The sequence below is a fragment of the Plectropomus leopardus genome, chromosome 18 (assembly GCF_026936395.1).
Source record: "Plectropomus leopardus strain MGB_pleo_1.0 chromosome 18, ASM2693639v1, whole genome shotgun sequence".
Lineage (NCBI taxonomy): Eukaryota > Metazoa > Chordata > Actinopteri > Perciformes > Serranidae > Plectropomus > Plectropomus leopardus.
In genome coordinates, this window is record NC_142193.1 from 1558909 (window position 1) to 1578991 (window position 20083).

Consider the following 20083-nt stretch of genomic DNA (forward strand, 5'->3'; position numbering starts at 1 on the left):
TCAGATTCCCAAATCAAGTCAAACTGATGCACAGTTCAGATAGTTTGTATTAGAACAGTTATCCTCTCACTGTCAGTGAAGCCTAGTATCACAATGTAAGAACTATGCAGCGGAAAAATGGCCCTTAATATAGTGTAGACAAAGCAACCAAGGTGTTTGTAAGGACCATCAATATGTTCTTGATTGGCCAATTAAATCACAAGAAATTATTTCACCTGAGCATGTGTCCAGAAAGTAAAGGCAAAATGACCAACATAGCAGAGCAGCTCCGGGCTCTCACCAAGTGTCTCCTTAGGTCTGTGCGCTGTGCACTTTCGCTAGTCACCAACTGCAAAGAATTTGCAAAATATAAATATTGGTTGCTTGATGACTTGAAAACCTTTTACTCTTTACTCGCTAAAAGGGAACTACATCCATTTTCAAAATTCATACATTATTCCTTATTCCTTCAGGGGAAATATTCGGAATATAGGCAGAATCACAATCTATGTTTACAACTTCCAGGCAGAAAACCCTTTCATTTATAGTTATTCTACGTTTCAGGTTCAAAAAGGGCAATACAAATGGACATTATAGATATTAGCAATGAATTAACAATAATAAAATGATAAATTAATATCTATAAATATTTCATTAAGCACTCTGTAAGTGTGTGTTTTAAAATGCCATATAAATGAGGTAATGTATCCTTATAAACAGTTCATATGATAATGCAAAAATGCACACACAATGATTGTACAAATTAGAGCCCCACAAATGATGTTACATGTTATCACGTTACATCCTTAAGGTAAATCTATGTTATTAAAATAAAATCACAGAGGTGAGATTTAGGCAAGTTAGCGTGGTTAGGTTTCGGTCTCTTCAATATCATCTAGATGGATACATGTGTCCCTGACTTTACGTATCTGCCACCATAAATCTTGAAAAAAAAACAGGCATCTGTGAACATCTGAAAGCAGTCACATAACGTTGATGTTCATGTAAAGAGAGAGTAAAGTTTCTATGTAACAAGCTGTGTGAGAGTTTGTCCTGAGCTCTGCAGGAGAGGTTTTTAAAGCACTTTTCTCTGATTCTCACACAGATGATGTGGAAGAAAGAAATGGATGATCCACTGAATCCTGAAACCTGGGCTGCTATGCAGAAACTCTCCAGTTCAGTAAGTTGCTTCATACCCTCTACAAAAATGAGCAAAGCCAGGAGCTTCATATATAATTCATTCCTCATCCATTCAAACTCCAGCCACTGCCAGAGAGAGCAACACTCTCTCCACCTTCTTCACACCTCAGGTGACTTAAGCCAATTAATGCCAGTACCTGTGTAAATTGGTGGCATTTCCTCCAGGTATCTGATCAAAATACATTTACAAAATGATTCAGTGGTGTCTGTTACAGTGGAACAAAAACACTCTGTTTTAATTTTCAGTCATGATTTAGTGATTTGAGGTTTGGAGAGAAGGAGGTTATAGTTGACTGACAGCCAGTTCTTTCTGACTGACAAAAGAGAGAGGAGAGAGATGGCTGTTACCAGGGCAGCTGTTGCCACGGTTACTACATTTTTCAGTGCAGAGCCCTTGCTGCCACCTGCTGTCTGTTCAGGTTTATTACCTACAGTATAACCTGCTGTCTGTTCAGCTCTGTACCTAGGGTATAGACCAGGGGTAGGCAACCTGTGGCTCTAGAGCCACATGTGGCTCTTTAGCCCCTCTCCAGTGGCTCCTTTGTCTCTGACTAAAAATTATATGGAAATGCATGGAGATTATTTTTTAAAGATTTTAATTAAATTTTTCAGTTGCAAAAATGTGTAGCCTGTACACAGAATATGAAAATGTATTAGCATTTCATGAACTAAAATATGCATCATATTTCTGTGGCCTTGGTGCCTTTTCTGCTCAATTTTGCCAAATTTCAAAGTGGTGGGCGGTCCTGAAGCAAAAAAGCTTGACTAGCTATGGATTCCAAATCCAAGATAGGAGAAGTCTCAGAGTAAAATGGAAAAGTTAATAGTGTGTATAGAAAATAATAATAGTGCATGGATAGATCTATTAATTTACCACCAACACTGCAAAGTTAATGTAACAAAAAATAATAAATAGTGGTAAAACATATTAATGAATGCTCATATACACCCATTAATAATATTGATAGGCTAGTTTGACTATATGTGTTGTGTTACCTGTGGCTCCAGACAGACTTTTTTTGTTTGTTTGTTTTGGGCCAGAAATGGCTTGTTTGATAGTAAAGGTCGCCGACCTCTGGTATAGACCAAATCACAATGATAATTTTACAATAACTTCAGGGTAGAAAAATGCTGCGTCATGTACACATGATTAAATGATGCTGCACAAGATCTGCCCTCGTTTAGTAGTTTTAAGCCACCTAAAAAAATCAATATCAGTCTAAGTGTAGGCCATATTTTCAGTGCTTGAACTTGCTGTCAGACAGCCCTTACTGACGGGAGTCAAAGTCATTTTACTCCACTGAACAGCAGAGCTGTACCGCTGCCTCCATCAGCTGCTGTGGAAGCTAAAGAGGAGACAGTATTAAATATAGCATGCTTTTAAACTGATATTGATTTTTTTTAGGTGGATAAAATGTTTAATGTTTAACTGCAGCCCCATCTACAGCAGGACATCACTTAACATCCGTATTGGTTATTGTTTTGAAGACTGTTTCCTGTCAATGTGTTTTACCCCTACTGAAATCTAACCCAAACCCCCTTAGGGATTGTACTTTATTTATCATAGGAGGGGGGTGGTTGGGGGTTGACTTTGTTTTCTTCTATTTTTTTCTAATCAATCACCCTAGCCCCACCATAAATACCACCACTGCCTTACCTGTACCTTACCTGTTTTGCACCACTCCTTAAAAAAGAACAGTCCCTATTCCTAATCACTGAGGGAGGCTCTTGCATTAACAGGTTGACACTCCTGTAGAATTGGTTTATCAGATGTTAGTTCAGCAACACAGTTCATAAAATAAGCACAACAGAAACATCAGAGAGGTCGGTACACCATATTTAACTCTTTATATGTTACAGTTATGACTGAAAGTGACAACAGAAATTATAGGTTTGCTGATTTACATATCACTGCAACTCAAACAGAAGTCAGTTTTCTGTCTGGAAGTGACTTTTGTTGTGAGTGTGATGTCAGTGATTTGGTCTATAACCCAGTGTCCACGGCCTGGATTTATTCAGCTGCTGAAAGTGAAATCTTAAAATGATTCAGTGAGTTAAAATCCTTCACTTTTATTTTGCACTCACAAATTTCAGACGAAAGATATTGTTAGATATGAGAGCACTCCAGAGGGCTCTGAAAAGAGTCAAGGTGAACACCGTGTTTAGTATGGCTGTACAATAAAGCACTGGTCATGGTGAATAACACATTCAATGTGCATTCCTCAGGTGTGCAGACAAGGAAAAAATCTGTAACAGATTTTGTATACAGTCACTTTCCTTGATGGACCTTCACGTTCTGCATTTGTTAGTGTGGTCCTAATCTGTCCTCATAATTTCCTTGACGTACTGATGATGTATTTTCATATCACTTATATATATTGGATTGCTGTTCAAGTTTGTGCCTAAAAAAACATATCACTGAGAAAATGTAAGTATTTTTAAAGGATGAAAAATGTAGCAGATGTAGTCAGATTAACTATTCATGCTCGGAGTGAACATGTCATCTCATGACATATAACAGAAATATATGGTGAAACAACAGTCCTTGTTCCCTTGTTTCAAGGAAATAAGAGCTCGTATTTGGAAACAAAACACAGTGTAGTAGACCCGCTAGGAAGAATAATCTCCAAACTACATACAAATATCCAAAATCTTGAACTCATTTGGATGTTATTTCACTTTTTATCATCACCAAAACATATAGAGTTGAACGAGCCAATCAGAGAAATAAGCTGCAACTATTTTGATGATTTCTGAGCTTTTCCTCTCTTATGTGACAGTAAACTGAATATCTTTTGTAATTTGGCCTGTTGGTTTGACATAACAAGATGTTTGATTACATCATATGAGACTTTCTCACTATTTCGGTCAATTAATTGAGAATTAATCATCTTATTGATGATGGAAGTGAAAAATGGAGTGAGCAGAGGGAGCACTACTCTATCATAGCACTGACACTTTTTGTAGTTAAAAGCTGCACCAACTAATATATGAACAATGGCTCGACAAGAAATGTAACATACTGTAAAGGGTCTCTGGTAATGATGTGAAAGTTATGCTAAGGATGCTCTGCTGCCACCTAGTGGTAAAAAACAAACTCAGTAAATGCTGCTTTATAGTTAATGTCTTGTTGACTGAACTTGAGAGCAGATTACTGGTGAACACAGTTTGCAGTGTAAAGAGCAAAGCTGTCCTTTTCAGTGGACAGGAAGTGACATCATCATATCAGTGATGAGATTCTGCTCTTTGCAGGCTGATGAGAAAGCTTTCGACTTCAAACCTGGCTTCATGGCCTCTTTTCTGGACTTTCTGAAGACGGGCAAAAAACAGTCAGGCCTTGAACTTGGACATGATGAAGGTGAGCAGGAGTCCCTGAACCCTTGCTCCTCTCTGAAGGGAGGTATCAGGCCCTTATCCCCGCCTCCTCCTCCCCTCCCACCAACTCCTCCACAGCAACCTGCAGGAACTTTCAGCGAGGGAGGGCAGGGTGAGGGGGCGGAGCTGGCTCTCAGCGGCTGTCCCAGTCCCTGCAAGCCCCTGGATGAGGAGCTGAAGAGGAACCTGGAGACGCTGCCCTCCTTCTCCTCTGACGAGGAGGACTCAGTCAGTAAAAACCAGGATCTGCAGAAGAGCATCTCGTCTGCCATCTCTGCCCTCTATGACACCCCACACTCGCTGGCTGCTGCAATGGCTTCTGCCATGATCAAAGCCCCGCCCACCTTATCCCCGCCCACACCCCAGGAGCCGGCGCCCAGCCCCCCTCTCCCTGCCATGCCTCCCCTCATCCCCAGCATGGAGGATGGAAAGGAGGAGGTGCTCACATACACACAGGATCACATACAGGACAAGGAGGAGCAACAGTCAGTCTCTCCTCAGACGAACAGAGAACAAGCAGAGGAGAGGGAGGCAGAGCAGGGAGCAGAGGAGGAGAAGGAGGGAGGTGAGGAGACTGCGGACGATGAAGAGACAATAAGAAGTCCAGAGAATCTGCAGCAGGAAGCACTTGAGGAGCAGGAGGAGCAGGAGGAGGAAGAGGAGGAAGAGGAGGACAGGATGTCTGAGATGCAGATTTTGGAGATTCCCAAGGTTGAAGGTAATGTGTCTGTTTCTGTCTGTTAGATTTCTTTAACACGGTCTCTCCCCTCTGCACACTTAAACCCTGGTGGTGCTTTACATTTCAAAGGCAGATGTACAGATAGTGCATGAAAACAGCCTTGCAGACTTGCAGTGCAGCGCTAAAGGAACTGCACCTGCAGAAGAAAAAGGTTAAAAATCGTGCTTGTGCACAAACAGACTTAATGATGGGATGAAAATGTGATCCCAGTGTCATTTCATGTCACCTTAAAAACGTGGTCTATCTATTTCCTCCCCTCTTCCTGTCTTTTAGATTCTCCTTCAGGACCTGCGCTTGCTCCTGCACCTCCATCCCCATCACCGTCCATCTCCCCCTCACCTACCTACTCCTCACCCTCGCCCCTCCCTCCCCTGAGTCTCTCTGTCCCCTCGCACCTGCCAGTCCAGCAAGATGCACAAGAAGAGGAAAATCCAACTTATCCTCTGTCTGAGCAGCAGCAGCATTCCTCCTACCAACCGGCTCCAACTGCAGGCACCTCCCCACCTCCCTCCACCTCCCCTCCAGCCATCCCATCCTCACCCCTCTCCAACCTCCCATTGGGCCAGTCCATCCCCCCTCCATCCACCACACCTCCACCATCATCCTCTGATCAAGACCAGGAGCCTGAAGCTGAGCAGGCTTCCCCCTCTTCACCCGCTTCCTCCTCACCCTCTTCATCATCATCCTCTCCCCCGCCATCACCTCCAACCCCTGAGGAGGCCCCAGCATCCCAGCGTCTCACCTCCCTCCACCTGGCAAAGAAGCAGGCTGACGCCGCCATAGCTGGGGAGAGTGAGGAGGAGGACAGTGAGAGCGGAGGAGAGGGAATCTTCCGTGAACGGGACGAGTTTGTCGTCCGAACGGAGGACATCGGGATGCTTAAGGTGAGTCCCCCTGCAGCTCCCATGAGGCATGTGTGGTGAATAAAAAAGCTAACATTAGTGGAATAAACTGAGTGTGTTTGTGTCTCCAGATGGCCCTGCAGACAGGCCGGGAGCCCCCACCCATCTGGAGGGTGCAGAAAGCTTTGCTCCAGAAATTCAGCCCCGAGATCAAAGACGGTCAAAGGCAGTTCTGTGCAACCAGTAATGTGAGTTTTCCCTCAGATATACATTCAACTCAGGACTCCCACAGATTCAATCAATAATCAATACTAAACTACATCAGGCAGAAAACTGCTGGTGTATAGCTCTCTGTGGGGTTAAAACAAATCCGCGATGGCAGCTGTGGAGTGGTACACACCAAGGCTTCACTTACTAAAATCATCTTGACTGATGATGGTAGAATCCAATTCATCTCAAAAGAAAACTTCACACTCAAAATGACCATCTGTGTATCAGTGACTCACTGCGGGTTACACTAAATTCATTAAGAACTCATGCCTCCGTGGTAATGGAGTTTGCAAAAAATATTTAAAGATATAAATAAATAAATAATAATTAAAAAAAAAAAATTAAAAAAAACCCAAATAAATACATCAAAATATTCTTCGTCAACTGAAATAAACATTGACCGTGTTTATCAACAGCAAAACTATATAAAAACATGTTTACAAACTCTCACACACCTTTCGCAGCATAAACCCAGTCTCAGTGAGTGCATTTACATGCACAAAATAGTCAGGTTTATTGCTCGTATTATGAAAACGCTAATATTCCTCCTAAACTGTTTACATGGCTAGTGAAAATGAATATTCCACTAATACTCCTGTTTACATAGAGCCATGCATACTCTGATTAACGTGTCCTTACATGTCATTTATCGCAGAAAAATACAAAAAAATTCGAACTGCTAAAGCCGGACGTCATTTTGTATCTTTGGATCAAAGTAGGATTTTTTCAAAGTTTCCTACTGGTGGTGGACTTGTTTGATCATGCAAACTCAGCCTTCCTGGTTCATTCTTTCACCTTGAAAAGGTTTGTGTTGCAATAGCTGAGCATATTCATAAACTTGTTGATATCCAAGTCTTCCATTCAGTTTAAAGCAAGAGCATGTCTCCTTCTGACCAGAAATGTGGGCTTTTCTGCATGCATCTCTACCCCAACCTAAAAAAATGTTGCCAAGTTAGCTTGTGTACAATATCTTCATGACAACATACAGTGCTGATTGTAAACAAACAGGCTGTGTCGCAAACTGCAGTAAAAGCCCCGGTTGAGATACATATTGTGAATTGGCTGTTTACATGTCCAAATAATGCTGCTAAAACCCAAATATTACTAGCATATACCACATGTCTTAATCTGAAAATGCTAAATTCGGAAAACGGCTTAATTCAGAATATTTAAATGCAATATGCTATTGATACAGATTTTCATATTTGGAACAATAGGATAATATTGGTCTGTATGTGACTATGGCCATTCATCCAGTCATAGGCTCAGTACCTTAGCAGAGTTTAAAAGTGAGTAAAGTGATAATGTTTTAGTAAAAATTTGAATATTTTGAATGTGCTGAGCATACAACTGGATGATTGTGAGTACTACATGAGTTGTGACAGTTTAACAGATGCTTTGATGTAGTCTTGCTGTTGTTAAACATGGTCCTTGTTTATTTAAATTAATGAAGAGTGCTCACCTTTTTGGATTCTATGTTCACCATGGAGGCATACGAGAAAATCAGAGTTGTGGTAATAAAAAACATGAACAGTTATAGTCATTTAACTCTCAGAATTCAATCAACTCATTCCCACTGCACTCTGGGATATTTAAGCATAGCCTGTTTGATTGATCTTCATTTTAACCCTTTGTAAAATAATCAGATTGTAATCATATGCACCAATAACTTTTACTAAATTGTACTTCTTATGCCCCATGTCTCTCTCTTCAGTATCTGGGTTACTTTGGTGATGCCAAAATGCGCTACCAGCGTTTATATGTGAAGTTCTTGGAGAATGTCAACAAAAAAGATTATGTCAGAGTGTGTTCTCGAAAGCCATGGCACAGAGCCGGACTCACTCTGAGGTAAGAAATCAGTCTGACTTTTTGTCAAATGTTACTGATTGTCACAGAGAGGCAGGGCCATGAAGGTAAACTCAACAACTAAACAATCTGGAAAATATTACATGAATCTGAGCTGAAGCTAAATTTAAGGGACAGTTCACTAAAAACATGAAAAATATATACTTTCCTTCTCACCTGTGGTTCAACTTATCAGTCTGAACTGTTTTGGTGTGAGTTGCAGAATGTTAGAGATATCTGCTGTAAAGGTGTCTGCCTTAATTCAAAGTGCTGAAAAAATATATATGAAAAACTTAATAGCAATGTGTCAATATGTAGGAACTACTTTCTTTCTACCAAACTACACACAGTATCAACACACAGAAGTCGGCGTGCATCTACTGCTAGCTCACCAAGCACCACTGAGATAGCTAACTTTACAGATTAACCAGGAGGACGACAGTAATGTTTAAATCTTTAGCTGTCATGAGCACAAGCCTCTTGTCCATGGTCCCTTTTACACTGCCTGTTTAAGGCAGGAATGTGAAGCCATCATTCTGCCTCACCTTTCTATATAAAAGGTACAATCATGCAATCAGGGAACAGAGTTGTCTCATCTGTAAGATGGCAGCAGAGGTAGGATCCAATCACAGGATTGACATTTGTGTAAAAGGTACAGCTGGCAGGACAGGACAGGTGTGTAATGCGTGCAACCCATCGCGGGGACATTTCAGAAGCAGCTAGCAGCAGTTTGCAGTGAACTCAATGAGGAGCGGTGGCAGTGAATGTCTGCAAAGTAAAAAAACAATGAGGTCCAGGAGCTCCTTACCTTCTGAACAGAGGACAAAGACAGCCGCCATAAAACAGATTTTTCTTGCCATGTTGTACCATTGTTATTGTTTTAAAAAGCACTGCTGAAGCATATGTTATGTGTCACACCAGAGGGCTCTGCTATTGTGTTACATGTTCCACCCTTCATGTCTCTCTGGCTTCCAGAACACACACTGAGTCCAGCATAACAATTTTTGCCGATATCTGATATGTCAATATTCAGAGACTCACTTTTGCTGATTGCCAGTGCAGATACTGATATATGGACATATGTTTTTTCACCTAATTGCAGAGAACATCAAGTCTCTCCTGTAGTGGAGTTGACATGTTATAACATTTCTTATCATGATAGCTCACTGGTGGCAGATTCATACATTAAATACATTCCTTTTCAAAAAGTGCAGAGTCACTGGGCAAAACAATAAAAGTATTTTAAAGATGGCAGCAGAGGTAGGATCCAATCACAGGATTGACATTTGTGTAAAAGGTACAGCTGACAGGACAGGACAGGTGTGTAATACAGGCCATATTTATTCTTATTTGACAAATTTTAATTAAACTGTAAAATTCATCCCACATTAACAGCACTGGGTGATGCTTCCTCTGAGACAATTCTGACAAAAGCCAAAACCAGGGACAATTTGACTGATTTCAACTAATTAAGTCTCATAATTAAAGTTTCATGATATCGGCCTGTCAAATAGGCAGAAAAGTTCATTGTAGACTGATGCCAATATTTCATGTTAAAGCCATTATCTTTGTGTTAAAAGAATGCATGAGTAGATGCACACTTCCTCCTGTTTATAGTTTGGTAGGAAAAAAAATAGTTTCCAGATGAAACTGCCAACATTTTGTCAACATCAGTCATCACATGCAGTGGACTTCTGGGTCTATTATTATGTTTTAGGTATCCTTCTTTTTGATGTCAACAAAAGCACATGGTGGAATGACACTCTACGTGGTTATCTTTAGACAACAAAAGCACATGGCAACAAACATGGGGACGTCAACAAACGCACATGCTGGCAGGGATGGTAAGGATTAGGAGAAGGAAGCACATGGTAAGGTGTAGAAGAAAGACGTTACATTCAGATGAGGAGTGATTACCAGACTCCTAAATGAAAGTCCAGGTTTTACTGTACTCATCCACCACCCTTCCTGACTGCTCTTTAGGCGCCCTTGTGCTTCTTATATACCGTATGTGCTTCATGTGGTTGCAGCAGGTGCAGTCTGATTGTTGAACAACACTGTGAACAGTTCTGTCTGGCTGCGTTCTCGCCTGACGCCGTCCAGCAATGTTTTATGCACATGCAAAAGGTGCCTTTTGGTATCACGATCTTGTGCCAAAACCACTGTCAGAGTACCAGTATTTTTATGACTGCGGAATGAGCAAGGGCTGAAACAGCTCACAACAAGGTGTGTGGATTATCTCGAGTAATGGGGTCATGATTTCTGGCAAAGACATAAGCCGAGTCCAATCTTGTTTCATTACATTGTAGAGAAGGCAGACATCTTTACGGCCGATATCTCAACACTCGGCAGTTTACACCAAAACAATGCAGACTGATAAATAGAACTACAGGTTAGAGGGAAACTTTAAATTACTGATGGTGGAGTGAAATGTCACTTTACAGCCACATATCTCAACCAAATTTAGAGAAACATTTGTCAACTGATTGTGAACTGCCCTCAGACATGGAAGCTTCATTAACACTGTGTCCCTCTTCTTCACCTCTCTGACTGACAGACGACAGTCGCTACCTAAACAGCTGCCCGCCATTCACAATCAAACCCCACCTCGAGTGGACAGAGACGACAAGGAGAGACAGAAAGAGAGAGAGCTAAAGGAGCAGAGAGAAAGAGAAAAAGAGCAAAGAGAGAGGGAGCACAGGGAGAAAGTAGAAAAAGAAAATAAAGAGAGAGAGAGGAGAGAAAAAGAGGAAAGAGAGCAAAAAAAGAAGGAGAAACAGGAGAGGGAGCAGAAGGAGAGAGACAGGAAAGAAATGGAGAATGTGGAGAGGGAGAAAGAGGAAAGAGAGCAAAAGGAGAGGGAGCGTAGGGAAAAGGAGAAAGAAATGGAGTTGGAGAAGGAGCGGGAGATCGAAAGAAGGGAGAACGAGCAAAAAGAGAGGGAGAAAAGAGAGAAAGAGCAAAAGGAAAGGGAGAGAAGGGAATATGAGAGAGACAAAAAAGAGAGAGAACTGAAAGAGAGGGATAGAAGGAACAGGGAGCAGCGAGAGAAGGAAAAACAGGAGAGGGAGAGAAAAGAAAGGGAGAGACAGGAGAGGGAGTGGAAGGAGAAGGAGCAAAAAGAAAAGGAGATACAGGAGAGAGAACAGAAAGAAAATGAAAAACATGAGAGGGAGCAAAGAGAAAGGGAGAGAGAGGAGAGAGAGCAAAAAGAGAGGGAGAAACAAGAGAGGGAGAGAGCAGATAAAGAGAGAGAAAAGAGAGAAAGGGAGTGGAGAGAAAAGGAGAAACAGGAGAGGGAGCGGCGAGAGAGAGAGCAGAAAGACAGAGAACAGAGGGAAAGAGAGAGGGAACAGAAAGAGAAGGAGGGAAGAGAGAGGGAAAGAGAGAAGGAGAAAGAGAAAAAGGAGAGAGAGGAGCGAGAGAGGAGAGATGGCACAGTGGAGTTCACAAGGTTGAAGGAGGAGAAGAGAGGAGGAGAGAAGAAGGCGGAGCGGCGGTCCAGAGCCAAGACCTCAAAGGACAAGGCTGAGCCTCCTCCCAAGAAGAGGAAGAAGTGGCTGAAGGAGGTGCCGTCCTCCTCCTCTGAGTCCGACTCCTCGCTGCCCAGTGAGGATGAAGGTCAGCTGATGTTTTTTGTGTTTGTGTCTGTGTGTTGATAAATCTCCTCAGGTCAGTGTGCTCTGTGTGGGGCCCTCAGTGGAGCTGCTGTGTGTTTCAGGACCTGTGCGGGCCGGAGTTAACAGCCGAGCCATGAGGGAGATGTTCAGGAGCTATGTGGAGATGCTGGTCAGCACAGCACTCGACCCCGACATGATCCAAGCTCTGGAGGACACTGATGGTGAGCACTCACATGAAGGAACACATTGAAAATGTCAACTATTTGAGACAAAAAATGACTTTTTCAGAGACAGAGTGGCCTTTTCACTGTTGTCAAAGATCACAATGCAGGTTGGTTGGTTTCCAAGGACCATAACAGGGACTGTATTGCTGACAAGTTTTGGCCATGCTGTAAAGTTTCAGGTCGATGCTTATTTTTAACCAGCTTTGTATCGAAAACGGTGTGGTTAGCATATATAGATGAACTGACTCTGCGGCTGTTTCTGAAATCATAGGTCGTACATTTGCTTTTTCCTATTACCCACCACTGCAGACACAAAGAATATAGAGCTGATCAAGAGACTTAGCCGCCCCTCTCTCTTATATAAACCAAGATTCTGTCGCTGATTTGCATATTTCTTACCTCAAATGTTTCAATTCAGTCTTATTTATAAAGCTCATTGTCATGACTCACAATTTGCCGCTGAGGGCAAAGCATACGACATCCCTCTGTCCTTAGACCCTCACATCGACTAAGGAAAAACTTTCAAAAAAAACCATATGACAGGGAAAAAATGGTAGAGACCACAGGAAGAGCAACTGAAGAAGGATGACTCCTCAAGGATGGACAGACGTGCAATATATGTCAAAAAAAACATTTAGATTACAGCAGACAACAAAATGATTAGAAATACAGGGAGGGAGAGAGGGAAACATGTTTTAAACTACTGTTTAACTGGAATACAGGATCACCAGCCACCTTTTTTTTTAAGATTATTTTTTGGGCTTTTTGGCCTTTATTTGACAGGACAGCTTTAGTGTGAAAGGGGGAGAGAGAGCAGCAAAAGGCAGAGGTTTGGATTGAAAGTGTGGATGTTTGGATGTGTAAGTGTGGCCCCTCCGGGGGCACTTACACATAGCCTTGCACGAGGCACTACACCCTCCCACATTATGTCACCCATCAGCAGGAGTGTGTTTTGGTCTGATCAGGTCATTCATTCTGGTAGTTGTAGGTTTTCTACCTTGTGAGCACAAGTGTTTTCTGTGGTCATGAAGCACCAGTTTTAGGTATTTGCATCTTTGTACTGCATAGACAGCTTTGTTTTAATAGAGGGCCTTCTAAATAGTACATTCACTAATTTTGGTGGGAAAGGGGTATTACATTACTCATGTTTCCTCTTATGCTGAGAGTACTTACTCTGAAGTAGGTGAAGCTGGGACTTCCGGCCCAACTCCAACATGGCGGCAGCTTAAAAAGAGAGCTCCCAGACATTAAGATTAAAAAGGCCCTATAAACCTATCAGTTTGAGAAAGTGACAATAAATGCAAGAACGTGGTAGTTGTGGTGATGAGTAAGACCAGAGGAAAAAATCAAAAGTCGAGTAAAAACGCAAATTTGAACACAGAGCAAGATAACGAGCCAGCTAAGCTAATAGGCGAGTCAACCGAATTAACGGGAGACTACTGAGCTACCTGATGAGCTAGCAGAGTCAACAGGTGATAGAGGGACAACCAAGCTAGCAACGAGACCAAGCCAAAGGGAGAAGAAACACAACGACCTGCTAAAAGTATCGCAGACCTGGAAACAATATTGCAAGAGACACATGAGTTTCGCCGGGAGAACTTTGAAAACCTGAAAGAAATCAAAGATGATATTAGGAAGACTAACAACAGGATAGATTATGCTGAGAAGCAGATTGAGGAAACAGAGGAGCGCACTTAGAACCTGGAGGAAGCCACGCTGGAGCTCATGGAGCTGCAGAAGCAGGTCGAGACCAGAATGACGGATTGAGAGGGGCGCGAGAGAGCATAAAGACAAATTGGAAGAGCACATAAATCAGGAAATTAAAAAATAAATGAAATTTATATGCAGGAAATCCAAAAAAACTACTGTTCATAAAACAAAGATATTATGAAGTGGGGGGTAAATCAACAAAATTGCTGGCATATATACTGAAAAAACAATATTTGTAAAATAAAGGACCCATATACAGGATCAACAGTGGACAAAACAGGGGAAATTCAAAAGTGCTTTGAAATGTATTATAAAAATCTATATGCTCAACCGAAAACTAGTAACAAAACTCAGATGGACCAGTTTTTAGAGAACTTAAATTTACCAAGAGTAACAGAAGAACAGAATCTGGCTTTAACGGCAGAAATTACAGATGAGGAAATAAATAAGGCGATCTCAAATCTTAAGGCTGGCAAGTCCCCGGGTGCAGACGGGTACACCGCACAATGGTACAGATCACTTAAGGTAACATTAATCCCACTTCTGCGGAAGGCATTTAACAGGGTGTTGACAGAGGGAGAAATTCCTCATTCATGGAGAGAAGCTATAATCTCTGTAATTCAGAAGTAGGGAAAGGATCAGCAGGAATGCTCCAGCTATAGACCTATCAGTGTCCTTAATCAAGATTACAGATTGTTTACAGCCATTTTAGCCAGACGTCTAGAAATAATTCTGCCAGAAATAATCCACTCGGACCAGACGCAATTCATAAAACAAAGAGAGACGCAGGACAATATCAGGCACACTCTACATGTAATGCAACATGTAATCAAAAATCAGATAGAGACAGTAGTGGTGGGATTAGATAAAAATTGGGATAAAAATATAACAGGTATAGACAAGGGGGGAGGGATACAAAACATAGCTTTATTTGCTGATGACGTGCTAATATATTTATCAAGCCCGAACACGTCCCTTGATGCACTTATGACAACCCTTACAGATTATGGTCACCTATCGGGTTATAAAATAAATATTCCAAAAACTCAAGTTATTCCTTTCAGCTATAGACCGCCAAGCAATTAGGGACAAGTACAAGCTCAACTGGGAATCAAAATCAATAAAATATTTGGAGTTAATCTACCTCAAGATTTAGGACAATTAAAATCCACCAACTATGATCCATTACTCAATAGAATTAAATCTGATATCAGCAGATGGAATCTGATACCTTATATGAGTTTTACACAAAGAGTGGAGGTGATAAAAATTAATGTACTGCCGAAGCTTCTGTAACTCTTCCAGTCTACCGGTGGAGGAAACAGATATTGAATTCAGGGAATGGGATGAAATGATCTCTAGATACATCTGGCAGGGACTGGGGAAAAAAAACTTATTTCAAAATGATATAAGGGAGTGGAAGACTTAAAGGGAAATAACAAAGTATATACAAAAGAGAGGTGGGAGAGGGGGGCAAATATTGTCATATCAGTGGATGAATGTGAAGAGATAAATGAACAGCAGTGGAGAACAACTTGTTCCTTGTCTTGGAGAGAACATGGGTGGAAGAACATCATAAGATTTTTGAGAACACCAGCACAGACAAAGGACCATGACACTAAGTGTTGGCGATTATGTGGAGCTGATAAAGCTGACCATTTCCACGTATTCTGGAGTTGCCCCTCCATTTGCAGCTACTGGCAGGAGCTTAAGAAGTGCATGGATAAAATACTGAAGGTAGACCTCCCACTTACATTTGAGGTATTATATTTGGGGAAACTGGACATAGATTTTACAAGATTAGAGGACAAACATATTTACAGAATAATGTTGACTGCAAGCAAAAAAAGCGATTACCATAAATTGGATGAAGAATGACGTACCTAAGGTTGAGCACTGGGTTGAGGTTATACACAATATATATGTGATGGAAAAGTTCTCCAGGCAGACTTTATTTGAATTGTCCATCATTAGAAGAAAAAGTTCATAGCTACACAAGTTGTAATGTTCTGTTTCTGTCCTTTATATGTATATGTATATTTTATTTTTCTATTTCTGCTACACTGGAACATGGTAAAACTATGTTAGTTTAACAGAACGTAATGTACAGGAGACAGTAAATGACCTCTATATCAGGGGCATAATTTTATTTGTGTATATAATTAAATACGGTTATTTTTTATTTTGATGCAAGGTAAAAAAATGAGGAAGAAGTTTATGTTTGATTTAAAGATGCTGCTTTGAAAGGGAAAATTGACTCAGTTATTGTGAACTAGCTGTATGCAGAATACATTCTGTGTAAAAAGAAAATTAAAAAAAAAGAAATAGGTGAAGCTGAAAAAGTCTCTAAAAGTGGCGTTTTAAGAACAACAATCAGTTTTGATGGTGCAGACACAACAAAAAGGAGAGTTCTAAGAACTAAGTGAACTGAACTGAACTGTGAAAAACTTCCAGTTTGGAAACCCTAATGACAATCCCTTATCACAATATTCCCCAAAAATGCATGGTAAAACAAAGATTGTGATATAGTCATGGGGAATAGAAAACATGTACAAGTACTCAACTTGCATGCATTTGGGCATGTAGGAGTTTAACACACTTGAGACGACTCAGCACCTCTAAGTCTGATGCCTCAGCACTCTGCTGCACAATAATGGATTCTGCCATTTGTGAAGGTAATGAGGTTTGGCATTGAGTTCAGGTATGTGTGATCATGAGTGAGGGCTAAGATGGAGCATGTGTGAGTGAAGTGGTTAGATAAAGAAGTGCAGGCAACATGCATTTATTGCAGATTTACTGTTAATTGGAGGAACCCCTTTTCCAGTGCCAGCACTGTATTATTTAAAAAAAGCATGGAACGTACTTTTACTTATAACTTTCTTTGCAGCTTTCTTTTGATAATATCCAGTGACAGTGATTCAAATGGAAGATTTCAATGAGTGTTGTACTTCTTTAACTCCTCAGATGAGTTGTACCTCCCCCCCATGAGGAAAATCGACAGCCTGCTCAGTGAACAGAAGAAGAAGTTGTTGAGGAGAGTCAACATGAGTGTTCAGCACCAGGTAAACCTTCTGCACACTCATCTAGTCTGTTTTACATCCACTCCTCAGACCACAGGCAGAAGCACCAATCCCATCCCCACTAAACCTGAGCTGTGTTCATGTCTCTGACTACATTCTGCTCTCCTCTCCAGGAGGCTCTACACATATTCCCCAAAATGACTGCAGACCCGTTGGAATCTGGAGCTGTCAGAGTTCACCTCGGTGGGGAGGGTTATAACCGCAAAACCCTCAACCGGGTCAAGAGGAGTATTCCTAAGCAGCAGGTCAGAGAGAGCCCCTCACACTGAGCAGTTCTCTCAACTGTGATGCATGCTGCTGTCCTTTAGATTTCACATGTGGAAAATCAGTGGCTGTGCGGTGCAGGAAGTTAGCCACAGAAACAGCACGACACTGTGGAAGTTCATTCTTAACCTTTGGAAACACAAAACAATATGGAATGAGGTGGTCAAAGCTCTAATGTCCTCTGACAAGCTTTCTGAGCTCCCACTCACGTGTTATTATGGAACTTTGGTCATGCAGTTTTTAGACACATGTTCATATAAAGACCAGAGGAAAACCCAAGAAACCATCTCAAACAGGCCAATATCCATCTTACAATAAGGCTTGGGAGGTATGTAATGTTTTGCCTTCATGCCTCCCTGAAAGGTTTACAGTATATGATGATGTAAGTGTTCAGCACTAACACCTCCCCTAACCACTGATGGTGAGTGTGCTGCTTACTGTGACCTTTTCGGACTTCTACATTCATAATAAAAACCAACAAAATGTTATGCAGGGTAATATTCTCACGCCTATTTTCCTTATTCAGCTGCCTGTTCCACCTGTAGAGACCAGAGACTGAGCTCTGGTGGTGCTTGCTATGCACTACATACAATAAGTTTAATAGAATGAGGAGAACCTGGATTTCTGACGGTATTGAAAAACATACCTTCAGGATTTTTATATGCATGATTTTTATATACATGTGTACTGATACACCTCAGGGTTTCTTACATATTCATATATTTGTAGCTGCACGCCACAAATACATCATCTGCTGCCACTTCTAGATTTTTGGAGTTGGACTGTTAATTAAGAGTGCTACTGTAATATGTATACTATTTGGATATTTATAGTGCACTTGCAGCAGCGACATCGCAGCACAATGTCAGATGCATTGAAAGTGAACCGTTCATTCTGAAGGATCTAAAATGTTACTTTTACTTACAAACATCTGCAAACAGCTCCTGTCATCCATTGATGTGGTCTGATCAGCTGTGAATGGATCGACGGGTTAATCATCCAGCTGCAAATGACAAATGCTGCAGAGGAGGAAAGAAAGTCACGCCTGTTGCACTGCATTTAGGGACCCACAATAATGTATTTCAGAGTGGCATCATTATATGATAATGATTAAAGAGAAAAAACAAAGTTTCAGCCACACATACACTGTCATTTTGTGGTAAACACTGATACTATTATACTGCCCAAGCATACTTGCAACTTGTTGTCCGTGAGGAGCAGGATGGAGAGAAGGAGGAAAGGCAGGTCCAAAGGTTATTCTAGGCCAATAAGTGGAAAGAGTGGATGATGATCATTACTGTTCACTAACCCTTTTTTTTACAGAGATGGCACTGTTGAGCTGCCACTAAGTCCCTTCTTTACGCCTCCTTTACATGTTTACACAGAACCAAATGACGGCTTCATTCCACTCCAGTGTGTGCTTTTAATAGGATCTGGCATTGTGTAATCAAAAGAGGCATCTCAAGTGTGACGTTTAACATGACAGCAGCCTCTCTGTGACATATAACATATGTGTCAACAGCCATTTCTAAATAATAACAGTGGCATTACATGTCAGTAACAAGCATTAACTGTCCCTGTTATATGTCAGCTGATCTTGTCCTCTGCTCGGAGGGCAAGGAGCTACTGAATCTTATTGTTTGTGTGCATTTACAGCCACTGTTCTTCTCTGAGTTAGCCACTAAATGCTAACAACTGCTGTTTAAATCTCCCACAGTGGGTTGCACATTTAACATCACTTTCATCTTGCCCAACTGTCCTGTTGTACAGACGCCATACCTCCTGTGGAGACCTCTTTGCCCCCCCCATTCTGTGATCATACAGCATAAACAGAACAGGGAGGTACAATATCAACACAATATTCCCGCCTTGAACATGCATGTAATACTGTAAAGTTCACCCGAGAGCCGGCAGCTCTGTGGTCATGCCTGCTGACAGGATTTCTGATAAAATGATGCCTGAAGTTCACAAAGTGAATCAGTTTGGCATGTTGTAGCTAATTTACCCACAATATAATGTCCATAATAATATAATGTCCAATAACTGAAGTCCTGATTCACTCCTGAAAAAGTGGAGAGGTAAGGATGGTATTAATTCAACAAATATGAATCCTACACTAACGTCAAAGATAATGAATGTTTGGATCTATCACAGAACAGCTCAACAGTTAACATCACTATAGAACACTAGATCCCATTTAGGGGACATTTTTATCATAAAGTTAAAAGATGTCTGAGGAAAGATGTATTATCCAACACACATCAAATTTAAATGCAATATCAGGTAACTGATGTTAGTGATATCCAAGGAAGATGTTTTACATTCTAAATGTTAAAATAACAATACTAACTACTTCAAACTGCCATTCATTGATCACCATTCAGACAACACTACCGCTGGCAGAGGGGCAGCTTGCTAACAGTGTGAAGTACAGCGGGTTGCCAGGTCATCAGATCAGGTATCACTCATATCCCACTCTGTCACTCCTCATCAGAAAAGCTCATTTCCAGAAAACAGACAAACTTGGCAACTCAGCACAGGGCTAATGTAAAAGCTGTGAGGAGTTCAGATTAAAGCTCAGCAGTGACTCCTAATGGACCAAAACATGAGGGGCACATTCAGAGTGTCTTAGAGCTGTAATGGGGAACTTTTATAATAATATATTTTGTCAAATTTACTGAAACTGTCACTATAACCACACAGTATTATATGAATCAGATAAAGGAAATCATGTCCTTCTCTGCTTCAAATGGAATTTGCTTGAATCAGCAGCACATGAAGGAAAACAAGCAGCCAGAGTTGATGAGTCTCTGACGCATCTGTCAATTACTGCTGGTGAACTGCAGAGTTTCTCACAGAATTGAAATCTATGTGGTGGAAGGGACCTTATGATGGTGGGGGACCTTTTAATTTTGTTTGTGTGTCCCTTTTTTAT

General features: G+C 41.2%; 1 protein-coding gene across 2 annotated transcripts in view; it reads left to right on the top strand.

Annotated features, from left to right (window-relative positions):
* prr12b (proline rich 12b) overlaps window positions 1–20083 on the top strand; it is a 47847-nt gene that overhangs the window by 22817 nt on the left and 4947 nt on the right. For both annotated transcript variants that reach the window (XM_088091205.1, XM_088091206.1), the window contains exons 6-14: window positions 1085–1159; window positions 4432–5272; window positions 5567–6177; window positions 6267–6383; window positions 8120–8253; window positions 10808–11871; window positions 11972–12091; window positions 16769–16866; window positions 16998–17129. In XM_088091205.1, the coding sequence (XP_087947331.1) occupies window positions 1085–1159; window positions 4432–5272; window positions 5567–6177; window positions 6267–6383; window positions 8120–8253; window positions 10808–11871; window positions 11972–12091; window positions 16769–16866; window positions 16998–17129 (3192 nt within the window). The remainder of the gene's footprint in view (window positions 1–1084; window positions 1160–4431; window positions 5273–5566; window positions 6178–6266; window positions 6384–8119; window positions 8254–10807; window positions 11872–11971; window positions 12092–16768; window positions 16867–16997; window positions 17130–20083) is intronic.